The sequence below is a fragment of the Pollicipes pollicipes genome, unplaced genomic scaffold (assembly GCF_011947565.3).
Source record: "Pollicipes pollicipes isolate AB1234 unplaced genomic scaffold, Ppol_2.1 Scaffold_4881;HRSCAF=5763_pilon_pilon_pilon, whole genome shotgun sequence".
NCBI classification, from domain to species: Eukaryota; Metazoa; Arthropoda; class Thecostraca; order Pollicipedomorpha; family Pollicipedidae; genus Pollicipes; species Pollicipes pollicipes.
The window spans coordinates 3,873,979-3,892,292 of record NW_023596576.1 but is presented as its reverse complement, the minus strand read 5'-3'; the positions used below and the strand labels follow the sequence as shown (position 1 = coordinate 3,892,292).

At 49.0% G+C, this 18,314-nt stretch overlaps 1 protein-coding gene across 1 annotated transcript in view; it reads right to left on the bottom strand.

The window, feature by feature from the left end:
- The window catches only part of LOC119099947 (ras-specific guanine nucleotide-releasing factor 1), a 123,079-nt gene that overhangs the window by 54,551 nt on the left and 50,214 nt on the right, over positions 1–18,314 (bottom strand). Inside the window, exon 2 of the mRNA XM_037223048.1 lies at positions 14,013–14,264. Coding sequence (XP_037078943.1) covers positions 14,013–14,171 — 159 coding nt within the window. The 5' untranslated portion in view covers positions 14,172–14,264. The remainder of the gene's footprint in view (positions 1–14,012; positions 14,265–18,314) is intronic.

Sequence of the window (18,314 nt, the reverse complement as noted above, 5' to 3'; positions counted from 1 at the left end):
AGGCATACACCGCTGCCTGACATCCTCCGCGAGATCTGAGGCCAACCTGAGCCGGTCGAAGCTGTTCGCCAAGCCCGGAGATAAGCAAGTTCGGCCCGGTCCTGATGGTGGGACGCCTGTATTCGGAGCCAATTGCGATTGTTTCCCGGCAAACATTACTGCTCCTCAGAGCAATGAGCGCAGCTCCATAGAACGCACCTCGCAATGAGACTGGAATTTCCATGTTGAGCGTCCTAATTACCAAGGCTGTCAGGACTGAGCTGACCAAGGCTATCAGGACTGAACTGACCAAGGCTGTCAGGACTGAACTGACCAAGGCTGTCAGAACTGAACTGACCAAGTCCGTCAGGACTGAACTGACCAGGCTATCAGGAATGAGCTGATTAAGGCTGTCAGGACTGAACTGACCAAGGCTGTCAGGACTGAACTGACCAAGGCTGTCAGGACTGAACTGACCAAGGCTATCAGGACTGAACTGACCAAGGCTATCAGGACTTTCTCCAGCAGCCTTGCCTATCAACTCTTTAAGATGCGCGAGACGCAGACCGTCCAAACCAGCGCTTGAGTCGGAGTTGAATCAGTTGCTTAGCTACATTTTGCTACAACTAGGCTTCTTTTGGACGGGATGAGGTACAACTTCATGGTTTCAAGTAAGAGTCCTGATTGGTCTTTGGAATCGGCATCTAATAGCTCAGAAGCCACTCATCTCTTAAGCAACCCGTTAGCGCTAGTATCCTTTTATCAGATGGGCGCTTGAGCGAATGTTTCAGCTAAGGGATGCCAGTCTGTGTCTGTTCTGTCAAGTAGATGAGTGTTTGGCGCTTGATCTTTATCGTGTAAGAGCATTCATCCGTATCAGGCGTTCCTCTGCCTGGTTCACACAAGGCATAGTGCTACAAATTTAGCAGTTTATTCCATACAGTTCCTGTCATCTGATGAACAACTTCTTCAAGCAGGGTCGTTAGTGCTTCAGTAGCTTAAATTCTCGCACCTCTAGGGATCCTGGGTATGGCTCTCTACGCGTCTTAGTTCAGCTAAATCTGCGGCCAAGAAAAGACGTTCTTTTCCGCTCGGTTGAGCCGCATCGGTGCGAACCAACGAAGTGCATTGTGAATCAGGTGAATATGCATCTTCACCAGGAGCCTATGGACAACCTGGGCGTCACCGTTTTGCTAATGCGGCCGCTTGGACCCGAGTAAGGCGCACACAAGAAGAGCGCAGACACGTGCAACAGCGATCACAGCATATGACACACGTCCTGGCGTTCACTTAGCTACATTTCTGACAGTGGTTTGCGAGTTGAACATCAGTTGGTTTCTTGACCAAAAGCATGGTTTAGCTCGGGCTTGGCTGGCAGTGACTCCAGCATGGATAGTAAAAGCGAATAAAACCTGGATGGCACATGATGCCTATCAGTTGGATTTATTGCCGTGAAAGACGACAATATTATTAATTTGAAAGCGCGCGACGCATAGCGAGCTCTGTGGTATGCCTATTGCACAAAGACACAAAAAATATCATACGTTTTTCATGCAAAGAACTCCAAGGATATTGCTGTTTATCTTAGAAACTATCTCAAAGATGCATGGCATCGTCTAACGCTCATTTGTCGCACGTATCAAATTGAACGGTTTCTAGGAACTGCCTCCGCTCACAACCATGGCCTGACTTTGACCTGTCATAGATCAAAGACCCTTCGATGTACAACCAGCTTTGACACAAAAAATCAGCTGTTCAACTGCGCACAGCTGTAAAACGTTTGGCGAAGATACGCCGCGCCGTTCAGAAATTATTATAGAATAGCGTGCGGGCGTGAAACCGAACACCCCTGCCTTAGCATGTACTGATAAGTTTCGCCGACTTGGCGTGTAAATGGGTGCAGCCTGCAGCGGGTGAAGCTATTCCGGGCGATTCCTACGCAATAGGAGAATGAGCACTGTGCAGAGGAGAGTCAAGATATTTTGAGCCGCAGCCATAGCCGCTCTTGACAGCCGCTCTTTGCCGTTCTTCGGAATACAGCCGAGCGCCGGTCAAAAAGAACACTACTGGCTGACGGTCAGCTGGGCGCATTCAGAGCTCTAAACATTTGGAGCACGCCACGCTGATGCACCACGTCCTCCACATACTTCTACCCAAAGGCCTGAGGGTTGGATGGGATGTGTTTTCCTCGACGCAGTCCAGTGACGAGTCTCACGACAAAATTCACCAGACTCAGAATTCCAGGAAGGTGGCATTGGGCGGCTTCATCCCAGGCAAATGGGCAGTAAGAGAAGAGAAGGAACAGGATGATTTGGGATAGGAGCTGAAAACCTCGAATATACAGTGGTGGCGGATTTTAGACGGATAGCGTTGGATGTCCGGACGGCGAGAGATATGTGGGGCTGACAGGCCAAGCCCTACTCGGGCAGCACGCCGAGGATCTTAAACGAAAGGGTGGGTGAGATGTGAAAACTTAGTAGACAATGCGAAGGTCTGACACCTCTTTTGGTTGGGTCGAACAGTTCAAAGCTTGTTGTTTGATTTTATTTCCAAGATGTTGCCCTGGAGAACATTTTTGGAAATAAAGCACTGCCACCTCGATGCGAAATTTCAGATAAAATGGCCCGATTACGTCGGGACAGTAGTAATACAGAAGTTTGTATCATGGGAAGAGGATAATAGACATTCGTGGGAAAGACAGAAGATGCAATTTGTGATGAAGGGAACAAGCAGGACTGGCCCGACGAGGCAACCCTAGGCAACGCCTCACGTCAGCGGGAGCGCGAATGTGCTCCAGCTTGCAATATGTTCTCGGTCTCTGGGATAGCTCCGTCACCAGTCGGGACACAAGACGTGTGTACCATCTTGGCCAGGAAGGTGACGTGGCAAACGCTGCCAGAACCCACACTGCCAACACGTAACCTCAGCATCGTCAATGATCTCAAGGAATTGTCGATGGTTTTCTATGGGTGATCAAGGGCGTCAATCAGGACGTTCTCCTGGGAGCTGCAGGGCCAGTCAGCATCCTGAAAAGGCGACGGTATGTGGTTGCAGGGAAGACGCGACATAAGTTGCGTGCAAACGTCCTTTTCTAAAGTTCTTAGGCGCAAACAGAAACGACATTGGCCGAGCGTTGCTCACTACCGAACGGTATCCAAACTCCTGCGTGAGTGACGCGGGCCATTTTCCAGGGCGTAGGAAAGGCGCGGGTGGTGATGCCCCCATTTTTGCGTTTTTTTTAGCAATCAAAGTCATCTGTTCTGAACAAGGTAGCGATGATGGTAGTGTGAGGGGAAGTTTGACAGCATTCACTGCATCATCGTGTGCGTGTGTGGGGGGTGGGGTGGGGGTGGGGGTGGGTGGGGGGGGGGATAGATGTTTTACACGTCATGAGCTTATGACCGATCACGGAGGGGTCATCGACATGACATGGCCGATTGTTGACACGCATATCACATGAGACGATCAATGCTTTCGGGCTGCGGTTTGCCTGTAGGGCTGAGTAAGATGATATGCTCTAGGTCAGACACATGCTCGGGTTCAGACCCGTGTGTTGAGTGACGTGGTAAAGCCTTAGGCCGGATATGGTCCTCCATAATGATGACGAACACGACACATCTGGGGCTTACAACTACGCCATCGGGATCACGCCCCCTCCCCCCCCCGCACACACACATACACTTATCAATGTAACATGCTCGTGGCAAAATATTGACGGTAAAAAATCCCAGGCATACATGTACAAATAACAAGATCGAGAACTCCGCGCGCGTCCGCGTTGTGCTAAACTTCGAGCTGTGACACCTCCTCCTCGATTGTTGAATCCTACGTACGCTCCTGTAGCAGATTACATGCTTTTACATTGATGAGCAGGAGTAAAGGCGTAGGAGATGGTTAACCAAGCGCTCCCAACATGCAGGCATATAAACAGAAACAGGCATATAAACAGACTTTCCGAATGCCGTTAAATATTTGATTTATATCTATTGCATGTCAAAGCAGTTATTAACCAACGTTCAATACATCAACAGTTTAAAGCCATTTCCTTCCACGCTTATACAATGTCGTAATCTCTTGACAGCCATTCGTGCGCCATAGCTGTTAAGGTGCGAGAGCCGTTGGCACCGAGCTTGTTATAGATATAATTTCAAACAGCAATTTCCAAGGACGTAAGAACATCCAGAAAATTGGAGGTCAGAGATGGATGAGGCACGTGAGATGGTTTTAAACATTTTGCTGGTATGCACTGCCATGCGTTGGCCTCGAACAGCGTGCTCTGCCTGGCAGACAAGCCAACCTGTCGATGACGTAAGGCAAAATAATCGCAAACAAGAAAAAGCTTGAATTGCTGCGTGAGAGCGCACACATCGCACGTGATGGCCGAGAGATTAGCGCGCCGGACACCTACGTGTGGAACCCGGGTTCCAGTCCCGGTCGTGTTATGACCCCTAAGCGCTGATATGGCCAATGCGGTCGCAGACGCTGCTTCATAAGAAGCGTGGCGACGCGCGTTGCGCTCATAAAAATGAAAATTTGCCGAACCTAATTGACAATGCTCGGAAATAATTTCGGGAGTTTGGAGGAAGAACTACTTCTTATCCTTTACCACCTTCTGTAGCCTTTCTCACGAAGAGTTGTTACAAATAGTTTGTATTTGTAAGTTGTAATTTAGAATGTACAAGCTACAACTTCCAACTGTTTCATAAAACTAGCAAAGGTTGTAGAATTCTAGTTGTAAAATTATGCGCCGTGTGTAATTTCTCAACGCCAATCACCGGCCTTGCCAAGGACGTAAAAAAGTACGCCTGACCGTTTTTTAGCACCCCATACGCCCAACGCTGACGTGACGTCACTGGAATCTTGCCACAGCGAGAGCAGCGCGCAAGCCCGCACGACGCATATTACGATCTGGATATCTGCGTTTCCGTTGGTTACAGCTGCATTGCATGCCAAATTTGCTGGGAAAGCCACCCTTTCTTTCTTCCGTCACTAAAAATAGGTTGCGTTATCAAACGATTAGTTCAGTGTAAATTCGGTAAACCTAACCTAAATTACATCGCCCATACTGAGCGAGACGTTGGCATCAAGGCATACAGTCAGGCTCACGCAGTCGGGCTCGCCGTTCTCGCTGTCCCCGCTCCTTCCGGTGCCGGTTTCTGTGTCACCCATGTGCACGTGCCCAGAGTCGCACTCAGAATCCTGGTGGAGCACGAGTGACACAGGGCTTTATGGAAAGCCCCTAGTTAAATTTCTTAAGTTTTGAGCGCGCCTCAAATTTTCCGTTTCTTTCGTTTCTGTTTTTATCCACTTATTCCGACGGGCGTGTTGATGAAGGGGCCATGGAATGAGCACTGAACCCACATACTTGTTTCGTTTAGGCGGCGTCGTCAGTGAAACACTGGGGGCCACAGAATGCTTATGGTGCGACATTCTGGTGGCACGGGCGCCGGGCCTCATGATCGATTCAGAAGCCCTCTGAGGAAACACTGGTCCACTTTATGACTCCGGCCGTCCTCCGACGGGAGCAGTTAGTGCGACTCGGAGTAGAGGATTTCAGTGACGCACAATAATTTCTTGCAGGCACAGGGTATCTACTAAATGACACAGGGATCATTTTTGATAAAATCAGGCCCCTGGACAAAAAGGAGCAAGGTCGTTTGTTGATTAATGGGCCCACTGTCCGACACATAACCATTCAATTGCGTTAATCAATGCGGGCCCTGTTATTACCCTATTTCCTATCCCCTTTATTGTCGGGGTACCCAACAATGCAAGAAGCCCGCTGACATTCCAGGTCATTGTCCCTTTCTGGCAAACTGGCCCGCCGCCGACTCGGATTCCCTTGCTGACACAGGATCCCTTGTCTGGCACTGTGGCCTATGATAAAACACAGTGGCTCTTTTTCATCTGTGCTTACCTAGCCTCCGCGCGTACTTGCCATTAGTTCATACCAATAGCAGGGGCACAATCAATATTTTCTTAAGAGGGTGGGGGCAGGCCGCAGCGATAACGCATCAAGACAATTTTAAATTTTCTTCTAAGAGCGCTGTGGTAAATATGAAGACCTGTGGGCAGAATGAAGCGCCCCTTGACTGTGCTCCTCCAAAACAATCAAACTGCAGCGACAGCAGGGTTTGGAGACTATGATCCTGTAGGCAGGAGTCGGTTTGTCCCTTTTGTGAGTTTGTGAGGGCCCTCGTTTGACACCCGTCTACCTTATTTGGTTGCCCCCTTCACAAATTTTTTTTGACCTCAATGCTACAAAATCTCAGGAAAATATAAATATCACAGGGATCTTCTTCAGACATGACCAGCGGTTGATGACCGTTCTACTAAGATAAAGGACTACTCCGAGCCAACAACTTGAAAAAAACTGCCGTACATCAAAATCGAGTGGCCTAAGAGCCGGCGAGAAATGTATTTAGAGCGAGGTTTATTCGTAAATACCGCGGTTTTTTCATAGTTCCTCACAAGGGCGTAATGTCGATGAATAATTTGTTGGGGGAGGGGGGGGAGGGCGGGAAATGGCTCACCCTATCACAAAATATGCATTTCACCTAGGTCCTAGGTCATCCCCAATGATTTAGAAAAGCTGACGCCCCTGCTTGCAGGATAAAAGAAACACTAACCGAACCAGTACGACTTTGCTTGCTACCTCCAATCAAAGCTCTATTAATTGCCTTGCCTCCAATCGCTTTGAATGCTGCATCTACCCTACGTTTCCGCTACGCCACCACGATCGAGACAGCAGCGGCGGGGCCTATGACACAGGGCACCAGTGACGTCATTGCCCTGTGCTGAGTCGCACGGTATTCCACCAGTGGGAAATCCAACAATGCCCCCCCCCCCCCGTCTAGTGTTTCATCCGCCAGCTGATGTTGCCAATGTCCGACGAGCGCACGAAAACAAATTATGCTATGGATAATCGCAAATACCGCGGTTTGCAAACAAAAACAAAATAAATGTATCGGAAAGGTCAAGGAGCAGAACATTAGGTTCCCCAATACCAGCAATCAAGTACATTTGTTACTGTATTCGCCGTGCGTCTTACAGTTTTAAGCAGAAGTAAACAAACAATATTGGCACCGTCGTGGCGAACAGCGAAACGGTGACTCACTGAACCGGCATAATACTAGTGTTCTGTTACCATGATGGACACCTATATTCCACTTACAGACATGGGATTCATGCATCGTTCACACCCGGCGATAGCTGTCCCTGGTTGGCGTCAACGTGAATGGCGTCGCATGCCCGCAGTTCGATAGGATGGCATGCCTGTTTTCACTTGCATGGGTAGAAACTACACTTAAAGTTAAGACATTTCATAACCTATTTGTACATCCATTTCATCCCAGCAGTGACTTGCATGCCAGTAGGCCTACTCACGGAAAATGACCACCTTCGTACCAGTACCCTCCCACCCCTGAAACGCGCGAGCACAAGGCAACGCAGGATTTCGATCAGGTCGGTGCGCCTGCCAAGGTCATATATAGTGATGGGTAATAGCGCAAAGGAATAAATTTGCTGCACGCTTGGTTGCACGGGCCATACGCGGAGTTAGAGATTATCAAATCCATCAACACCATCACTGGGTTACTTCATCTGAGCATTGCGTTCTGCGAGCTTGTTTGTCCTTCCACTTCCTCCGAGTACTCGTTTATTTTGCCCCTGGGGATTCTTCCCAGCCTCCTTCTGCGAGCTGTGCGTTCACAATCCATTTTCGCTAGTGGCATTGCCTTAAGCTAACGATCACCTATTCTACAACGGGGTAGGCCATCGTTGATTTGTAGTTGTAATTTGTACTTTTAATCTTACAAATGCACCACGGCTGGAAAATCAGCTGGCGTTTATGAAACATACCAAGGTACGGTTGTAGAAATTCTCGAGAGATTTGTCAGTTTTTGTGTGTGGTTTTGTAGGTTTGTAATTTGTAGTTGTTGTTTGTAGGTTTCTGCTTCATGAAACACATTTTTACAACTACACATACAAATTTACAAACTACAATACAAATGTACAAAAAACTGCCTTTGTGAGAAAGGCTACTGGTGGTCACGGGCTAGCGGTTAGAGGGCTTGTAAGGCAACTGCGCCTCTGTTGTTCCCAGCTCTACCTCGGTCCTGTGCCTCCAGCACTGTTTGTCCGACGGCAGCGCAACGCTGGGCATGCCCAACCGCTGCAGCGCTGATGAGGTCAGCACGCGCCGGCAGCACGTCCGGCCCTGGCATCTACAGACGTCCGGCCGTGGAGCCGACATGGCCGACACCGCGTCCGACCGCAGCATCTGCAGACGTCCGGATGTGGAGCAGATATCAGCTCGGCGGCGCCATCCCCGGGCCCAAAATAGCCTGCCACTGTAGATGACACTGCCGGTCTAACGCTGGGTCAAAGAGGATCATAAAGGGCGAGGTCAGCGGCAGCCTCAGTCACGCAGCCGCCACGGGGACGACCCCGGTGCCTGACAGAGCCCGCCAATGTGACCCGCGGCACTACCCGGGATTTGACACGCAGACGTCGGGCGCAAATGTGGCGCGCTGAGACGGATGAAAATGAGAACTGATGACTAATGGGATACCGGCGTTGAGTTACCAACGGCGAGGTAAGGGTTTTCATGGTGTGTGGCGATGATCATGGTTCCATATCTTCGCCTGGTATCAGGGTGAAAAACCTTGCCTTTAAGCTGCGTTATGAATAAACTCTATTTGCGTGAAATGACAATATTGGGCTCGGCTAGGTTTGTCTAACATTATGTCTGATATAAGGAACCATAATGGTGCACCCATTATAATAAATAGACGCCTCTTCAACTAATCTTACACATGCGCAGTAACTAGAGAAGGGTTTCGGAACCCCTGGAAGCCGATCGGCTATCCTTGGCACGTGCCAGTCGTTGCCAGTCTGGATGGGCCCGCTCACAGCTTGCCGACGTTTGACCTTTAGCGCGGCTCAGCCCGGCTGCCCCGAGGCGCGCCGCTGACGCTCCGGCCCGCGCGCCCCCCCGGCGGGGCCGGTGCCGACCGCCGAGAGTCATGCGACGCCGGGATGGAGCGCACTCGGACTGTCGCGTCACACACAGTTGAGTGCAGTCTGAACGAGTTAGTACGGATCCCACAAGTTGTTACTTCAACTGCTACTTGATGGCAACGTACCAAAGGTTTCCGACTGGCTACGGAAACCCTAACAACAGGCTTTTTGTTCATTTTGCCGGAATGAACATGAATACATATCTGTGCATTTGTGAGAAGACAGCGGAAAACCTGGTGATATTATCTTGCCAAATGGCGGAGCAATATGACGCTACGGTTGATTTCACTTTGGTGTATGCGTTGGTTTATTTAATTCACACTGTGAGACATAACCATGCGCACTGAGACACCTTTATACTCCAAGTGTCCACTGTGCTGGTTAGCACATATTGCCTTCCTGAACAGGGTTTTTAGAGAGCGGTATCGCTCAAATATTAAACAAACACTTGTCTACGCGCAGTTTATTTTATGAGGTAGTGTTGAACACCTTAAAGAGAGTACCAAGGACTTTCTTGACACTATGTTGGGCGTCAATTGATCTCCACGCAATACCCTTCATGTAATTCAACATGCTCCCGGGTGACCTGTTGAATATGATGTGTTCAGATATCAGGTCAGGGTCAGTGCCTTCAGATAGGGGTCACAACTTTGACCCTCTGAAAGCGCCAAAATGAAGAGAGCTGTACACGCCAAGTTCACAGAAGGGCATTCTGGATACTAAACCTTCGGAGGGGGTGGTAGTGAACTGACCACTCAAGCGCGTGTAACAACAGGTGGAAGTGACTGGTGGCATACTGACATCCTCACACGCTGCCATCTGCGGGGAAAAAGCTAAGTAGAAGAACATAACACGTATGTAAAGCAAACGATAGTCTGCTGCTCGAAACAAGCCAAGTAGAAGAACATAACACGTACGTAAAGCAAACGATAGTCTGCTGCTCGAAACGAGCCAAGTAGAAGAACATAACACGTACGTAAAGCAAACGATAGTCTGCTGCTCGAAACAAGCCAAGTAGAAGAACATAACACGTACGTAAAGCAAACGATAGTCTGCTGCTCGAAACAAGCCAAGTAGAAGAACATAACACGTACGTAAAGCAAACGATAGTCTGCTGCTCGAAACAAGTCATCGCGTTGCAAAGTGAGCTAAATTACTTTTTTGCCTGTCGGAACCAGCCCAGGGTCTGCGCCGACCATAGCCGGTCAAGTCTGGCCTCGCTAGGGCCGTCCGTGGTAGATTTGTTACAATGTGTGGTTTACATTCCAGCAAGTTGGATATATTTTTTGACTTCACCAGATCCGAACAATATGTTGTGTAAAAACGAAACAGGGCTGCCCAAATCCAATCCATATAAATATAATACAAAGCGGTCGGGGTCACTGGAACCGACCCAGCAGAAAAGCCAGCCATAGCCAGCCAATAATCCGGTCTCGTTAGAGCCATCTCATCACAGCCAGTCCCAACTGAGTCATGGCGCAGTGGCAGACCAATCAGGATCAGTGCAGCTGCTAGCCATACCAGAGCCCGTTGAAGCAGATTTGTTTCTGCTTTCGTGATAGTTAACTAGTGACGATCTCGCTCGTGCTAGTCTTTCTCGCGAGTCAGAGAAAGAATATCTTGTTAGTCTGCATTCTCGGTTTTGTAGTAGCTTGCACTCATCAACACTCACACCACAATATCCACGTGCACAACCAACGGTAACTTTGCATCTTCAAGTCCAGAGAGCGCATGAGCATACGCGGTCACAAATACGCCTTGTAACCTTGTACGCCTTGTAACCTGCGTCCATCGGAAACGAGTCACGGTCACCTGGTTCGGAAACTATGCGATAATTAACCAATGAGAAGCGAGCATGACATTGTACAATGGTCGGCTGGGACAACGCGATCCCAGAACCATCTGATGCAACGAAATGCCGGTGAGGCGCTGCGGACGACTTTTTAAAGGAAGTATCGAATCGCATTACGCATTCTATGAATAGTTTATGTTCCGACGAAACAGATGGCATGTGGTGAATGATCTGTTTGTTTCATGCCAGGGCTTGAACAGAGGCGAGTCAAGTGACGACGCATGACCCACCGGACACTGCCTGGCTGACGCAACAGCGCGCCACCCGACCGAGGGTCAGTCACTCGATCGGCGAGTCCACCATATGCAGTGGGTGGTTATGTGTGGTTGATAGACGGCGGCTGGTATAGGGCCACAAAGCGGACTATTTTGATGATGACAAGAGGATTTCACTACACCAGCGCAGTTGCTGGTCCCGCTAGAGCAACATACCTTATAGGACAACGTGGCAGCTGGTCCCAACAGCGCCAGCGCAGCCCCAGACCTCAACCGAGCTGGTTGAATGGGTAATGCCCGGACCTGCTAACACCAGCGGAATGGTCCGAGCCTCCGGATCGCATTTAGCACACAGACTCACCTTAGTCAGCGCAGCGGCCGATCCGTAGAAACGCCCACTTCTGCTTCCTGACCGATGCCAATGACAAAAAGCAGGTCTCTCTTATGGGAGTGTGAAGGGTTTCTATGTTAGTTCTGCAATGCCTGCCAGAGGTAAGTTGAATTTTTAAGGCAGTGTCGGGTCGTCCATATAACTCTATTTTGTGACCCTTTAGCGACGTTGTATAACTCACACGTGAGATATTTTGACGAGTCATGAGGCAATCCGGTAGGTGTTTTTTTTTTCCAAAGCCACGACTGTGCAGAAACTCCGGGGCGAAAGGGATGAAATGATTCATTTTGCAGAATCAACACTCGTTGACATGGGCTTGGGTGGCCGTTTGAAAAGACCGCTACAACACTGAAACGCGCTATGGGCCGAAAATTATTTTATGATAGCATAACTGCGTTATGCCCAAAAATTGTTATCCAATTGCCTACAGCTATGCAAAATTTGGCGCGGCTGCAACCCACCGGTCAAAAATTATTCTGTAAAAACCTTTGGGGGTCAAACTGGCCCCTACCCGAGCACGTATTAAGGGTGAAAACTCCCAATAGGCTCCGTCAATATGCTGTTTCTGGAATCACTCAGGCAAATATGTTGTTTTTTAACACGCGCCCGGATGGCCGGCTAGATACGCTTCGCTTGGGTAGGGGTAAATTTAACCCATCCTCAGATCTCGGAAACTACAAAAGCTAGACACACCAAATTTACAGGGTGTCTTGACCTATACGAGAACTCACTTTAGTCAAAGTTTGAGCTTCCTAGATCATGACCTTTAGGTCCAATAAGGTCAAACAAGGCCAAATTCCAGCTTGGCCTCCAAGTACCCCAGAACCTAGGAAACTGTTTCTAAGCAAAAGATGACAAGCCCATTTGAGGTCAGTGACCTTGTTTGAACTTCTGATGGTCATGGTGACCAAAATCATACAAGACTGCTTTGAGTTTTGCCTTTGAATAAGCGGCAAAGATAACGCTAGGCTGTATGCTCCTAAAACAAAATGTCGACCGGAGGTATCTTAGGTCAATGACCTTTTCTGACCTCTAAGTAGTCAATGGAAGATGTATAATGTGGTTCCTGCTGTCAACAAATTCGAAATAAGCACCACAGCTGTCCCACACAGCAAACCCTAGACTAATAAATCAGGTTGGTTGTCACCTTGGTCTGACCTTCATACCTGTCCTTGGGTCAACGTAATTTGCTCATTCAATATTTGTGGTGCCTAGGAAAGCATCTCAGAGATGCAGGGCTTCGTCAAACATTCAGTTATTGTATCAGGTTGGACAATTCCCCAGAAATTGCCTTCCCTGAAGCCATGGCCTGACTTTGACCTGCCATAGGTCAGCGACCTTACAAGGTACATATAATTTTTTATGTCAAATAATCCGCTATTCAATTGTCTATAGCTATGAAAAATTTGGCGTGGCTACGCCACTCCGTTTGGAAACCATTCTGAAAGAACCTTCGGGGGTCAATTTGACCCCCACCCGAGCGCGTGTTAAATCATCGCGGCGATTGGGCTTCAGGGGTTTTATTGTGTCACCTTGGAGAGGATTTGCTCCCTCAAAAACTGTCTGAGCACAGGTGTGCCACGTGTCAGTTTCTAAAATCGGTGTGTGTGAGAGGAGGGGGGGGGGGGAGAGGACGGGGCCAATTAGGTTGACCTAACTTACCCGAAAGTCTTATTTTTTCCGGATTTCGGCCACTTAAGCTGACATACCCGATGTAAAAAAGGCATGTCATTGATTCCAAAATTGATGTCATCACCGTGGGCAATCGACCGAATAATCAGCTGGTTGCAGCAGTCTCATCTGTTGAGCTGTTCCGCAGCCTGGACCGCAAGGGGCCATCTGGAGCACCTTTTGTCGTCATGATTGGACGGGTGTGGAACCGCTAATAACTGCCGCTGCAGCTGATTCTGTTTTTCTATCCAATTGACAGTCGAGTGCCACCGCAGTCACGATTGTGTGACAAATACGTTTTCCACTGTTGGGAGAAATGCTGGTTGACATTTATTTAGCCCACGCTGTACTTCTAAAAGCTGCCACATAATGCGATGAATTGTTTTTTCATACTCATCCTGGTGTTATCATGCGCAAAACTCGTCCCACATTTGCAGGCTGGTCTACCATATGAAGGAGATGGCATGACAAAAACCACAAGTAGTTAAATGGTACCACTTGGTACAAAGTGCAGATGATACTTAAAACGATGCGTCTAGGTAATTCATGCAATAACAGTTAAGGTAATTTTCCTGCATTTCTTTGATTCGCTAGTCCCTTTTTCCTCACATGGGTTGGGGGATTGCTCAAACGAATATTGGAAGAGGGAGAGGGGGGGGGGGGGGGGTGGAGCACTTATCAGCGCTGGAGATGCGCAGGCCGTCCTCCTACGAATGTAAATTCAACGATATCAGTACCCGAGCAGGAAGTGTTTTCTAACTGCTGAGTCCAAATCATTAATGATTCGTTAATTTGCCACTTCCACGCCAGATTCAGCCGTGAAGCAAGCGCAACATCACAATCGCACGACATTGAAACGGACACCGAACGAGGTGATCCCCACCTGATACAGGTTGAACCAGCGCAGCCGCCATTTCGAGTTGTCGGAGGTGCGCTTGTAGAGGCTCCCGAACATATGCTGGGCGTAGCGTGCTTTCTCGGCCAGCATCAGCAGCTGATTGTCGTTGATACGGACGCTGCGCTGCATCTTGGGGGATAGCATGACGCCACTGGCCGCAGGGCAGGGTCGAGGCGACCGGGTCGGCACCACGCTGCCACCCAGTCGGTCGACCAGTCGGTGAAGGAAGCTGCGCCGCTGTACGCATGAAAAAAAAAACATATTAACATGTGGTCACACCTGACAGCGTTCCGTGTCTTGGACGGGCAAGGCAGGCCGAGCTGCCAGATCAGTCATCAGTGTGGCGGTAGCCGAGCTGCCAGTTCACAGTCATCAGCCTGGCGGTAGCCGAGCTGCCAGTACATAGTCATCAGCGTGGCGGTAGCCTAGTTTGGCTATTTGGTTATTTGGATTAGAGCCCTCTTGACCAAAAATGATCATTTCAGGGCTATGGGATGAAAGAGAATGAGTGGCGGTGGGGCATGGCTACATACATTTGGCGGGGGGGAGACAGGGGGGGGGGAGACAGCCGCCGAGCTTTAGCTCCCGCAGGGACCCCTCAGCGGGGTGCGCGCCGGGCGCCGGTCGGAGGCTCCTCCTCGAGGGGGTCTCTCCGCCCACTCGTGGCTGACGCATGCAGCTTGCCCCGGCCAAGCGGGGCGTCACCAGAATAAAGCAAGAAAGAGGATGAGAGGGCCGAGTGCGGTGGTGGCGATCAGGGCCGTGAGAAGGTACGGGACGGTCCTGCCCTCCCCTCCATAACAACCTCGATCTCGGGGTACCTGTGGTGTGATGTACAACCCACCCGAGCGGCCGTTGTGCGATAAACATGGCTAGATGGTGATTCTGACCGGTTCAAGGAGGCTCTGGCAGTCGCAAGGCACTTATTCGTCGCTGAGATCGGCGTTGGTTCGCAGGACACCACCCCGGACGGGGCGCTACTCTGTTTATAGTTCCTCATCACTCTCGGTAGTTTAGAGATCGGCACAGATGATATGGTCGCTGGGAGAATCGCGCAACGTACGAGGGCTGGCTGATCGAATTATTAAAAAAGCCTCACTTCGTATTTAATGCCTGGTGACGAGGTGCTCCACACACAGGAATGCCATGAGCGCCACTCTTGACGCGCGTGATATGTGAGCTGCTTTGCGATTACATTTCGTGCCAGTTTATTCTTTTTTAAGGAACGAGACCAAAAATCGTAATTGAGCCTCCCACGCGGACGAAACCGTTGGGTATTATTACGACTCGCCGAAGCACATCAATCGTCCGTGGCTTTTTCTGCGCGCGCGGTAACGAGGTGACCTTTCTGAGCTCCGAGGCACTTTCATCCCGAGCGGGTTTAAACGGGGAGAGCGGACACGGCAGACGCCCACTCGCCGACGGCGAGTGCGTGCGTCCCTTATCCCGCGGGAGTGCCAGTTCTGCGGCGAGACGTGCGTGCGCGGCTGCGGCTGTCAGACGCCAGAATGTTCGTGAATGTAACCGCACATATGTGGGTGGCGATGTATCGGGTGTGAACGTGTTAGGGCAGTAGATGCTGGTTAGTACAAAGTCCAGCACATATATTCCTGCATAATATTATAGATAGCTAGGTGTGCAATTGTATTTCATAACTTTAGTTTCCAGTAAAGACTTGACAACCTGTAATTGAAAGTAGAGTGGCCTAGATGCTACCATGGTAAATGTATTTCGGGTCTAGATGGACGTTACGCTGGAAAGTTTGTAAAATGCTGTCAACAAACTGAATACTGCATTTCACTGGTGAGTGATAAACACTCACTCTCGAGGATGCGCGCAGCTAGAAATATTGAGCACCATCAATATAATCGCTATTTGGCACTCTAACGTCGCCTAACAAGCATCCCTTGATATATTAAAAGCCTTTAATTCTACGTAAGAACTTCGAACTCAATTTAACGTATTCGGTAGGGAACTGGAGAAAAAAGTCTGGCCCAGCTTGGCCTCGAACGCACGCCCTTTCATCCATGGGCGGGTCGCGTCATCGACTGCGCTTCTGAAACCGGGCGGGGCGTCTCGAACGTCACAAAATTTACGGCTTACCACACAGGCAAACTTGATCGGGTTCGCTCTGTGTGTTTGGCTACTCCACACAACTTCAGGGCAAGATTATGAAACGCTCTTTATTTGTGTGCCGGGCTAATCGAAATCAGCAAGATATAAAACGATGTACAGTTCTGCGCACAGCGAGCCCTAAGCACGTGAAACTTAGAAAATGAGCGAGAAGGAAAAGCGCGCCGTGGAGTGGAAGTGCTGCCAATGCACTTCGGTGGGGGACGGTAATGAGAGAACTATCGAAGAGTACAGCGACCAAGCCGGCGTCGTTGAGTGTGGCTAATGCTGCTCGGGGAATGATTCATGCGTGTTACGATATGAAAAGCAGCACTTCCGTCTCGGCTTTACCTCGCTTCCTCACGTGCGAGACTAGTGTTCAGTGAAAGTTTTTGATGGCGCTCAAGATCAAAAGAACTCGTAAGCGCGAGTTGGCTCCTTCCCCCTACACTGGATGCCACGTTGCCCACACGCTGAAACTGGTCGTAATACCTTCATTGACTACTCGTTCAATTTTCTTTGGTCTTGCTAGGACGTGCTGCGCAGGATCACGTTTACTTTGTGATAGTTCGTTTACTTTAAAGAAAGTTCGTTCACTTTAACGCTCTTTTACTTTAACGATCACGTTTACTGAGATGTGCTGCACAGAATCACGTTCACTCTGTGATGTGACTGCGACAAGACATACGGGCAGCTCGAGTTGAGTTCCAAGCGTTGCACATCCGGTCAAGAGTCCAATTCGATACCCTTTGGGATAAATCAGCCACCAGGCTGCACGCAGCTGGTTGCCTCCCAGCTTAAACTATTTATTTATTCATCACCCATTATAGGTAAAGGTCGCGTGATATCGCAATCATAGCCGCCCGTCTCATGCATTCCTAATTTGCATATTGATAAGCGTGCTCCAGTCTTCTATAGTAGCAATCGTACTCCGGTCTTCTATGGTATCGATGTTTTTGTGACAACCTGCATGTTTTTCGCGTGTATTCTGTTTAGTTACGAAGTTCGTGTTTTCACGTCTTCCTTTCAGGGTTCACATGTAAGCGTTGTGATCAAGCACCCAGCGCGAGGCTAGCTCGAGAAATGTTGTTATCTTTTATAAATTTACGTTTTTATTGTGGAAGAGTTTCAGAGCTGGTTAGAACGTGACGCAGACCGAGTATGTGGTTGTATTCGGTATCCCTACCGTAATAAAATGTAATAATGTAAATTGGGTATTGAAACTCAGTTCAATGAAATAATACTCCATTCGGTTGGTTGTTTTAGCCCGAAGTCACGCTATCATCAATGAAACGAAAGCATTCGAAGCTTAAACCAAATATTAGCCGAATATCTTCGAAACAAAAATGAGTGACACTCTCTTCGCTCGGTGTAAAATCTAGACCATTGTAGAATTTTAACGTACATGAGAAAGCCAGATCAAAATCATTATCAATCTGTCATCGTCAGTCTCGGAATAATTCCTTCTCACCCCCGCGAATGGGGAATTTTGGGGAGAAATATGACGTCCGTGGCAACAGCTCAAAGCAAACTTGATCGCCCGCACGCTCGTGGGGGTCGCATGACCAAAGCAGGAGGTCAGTGCGTGCTTCAATCATCAAGATACGTATTATCACTAGTACACTTATTTACGGCAAGAATATATATGCGGTCTTTTTATACAGTTTGGTCCTCTTCGGATATGTAGTAGTACTTTTATTTTCGAGCCAGGCTTAAAAATTGCGGAATATCATGTATTAGATAGATGACAACACATGCCAGGAGTATCAAGCGTTCCCTCTTCGTGCCTTCAGTCTTTGTTTGACAGAGTGACAAAGCACAGTTATACCTAGGTGACCGAATTTCATAGTCCCTGGTCTACCAAATGCGCCGTTTCAGGAGATAGAAGTGCTTGCATAGCTGGGAGCGTTTTGTGCAGAACATAACAAATGACGTAGTAACACAATTTGACATGACACTGTGACTATAACACGACCCATCTTGATCTGTAAAATGTCCGTCACCAGTCACTGCTGGCATGTCAAATATCCATCATCAGTGCACCCTAAGCTGTGGAAGATCCGGCACCACTCCACGCTGATATGGCGTACATCTTTTATTTGCCAGCTCGGACCTTCCAAACTTATGTCGGCGCTCTCCCTGCCTCGCCAAAACACCCACTGTCAGTCGCCAGCA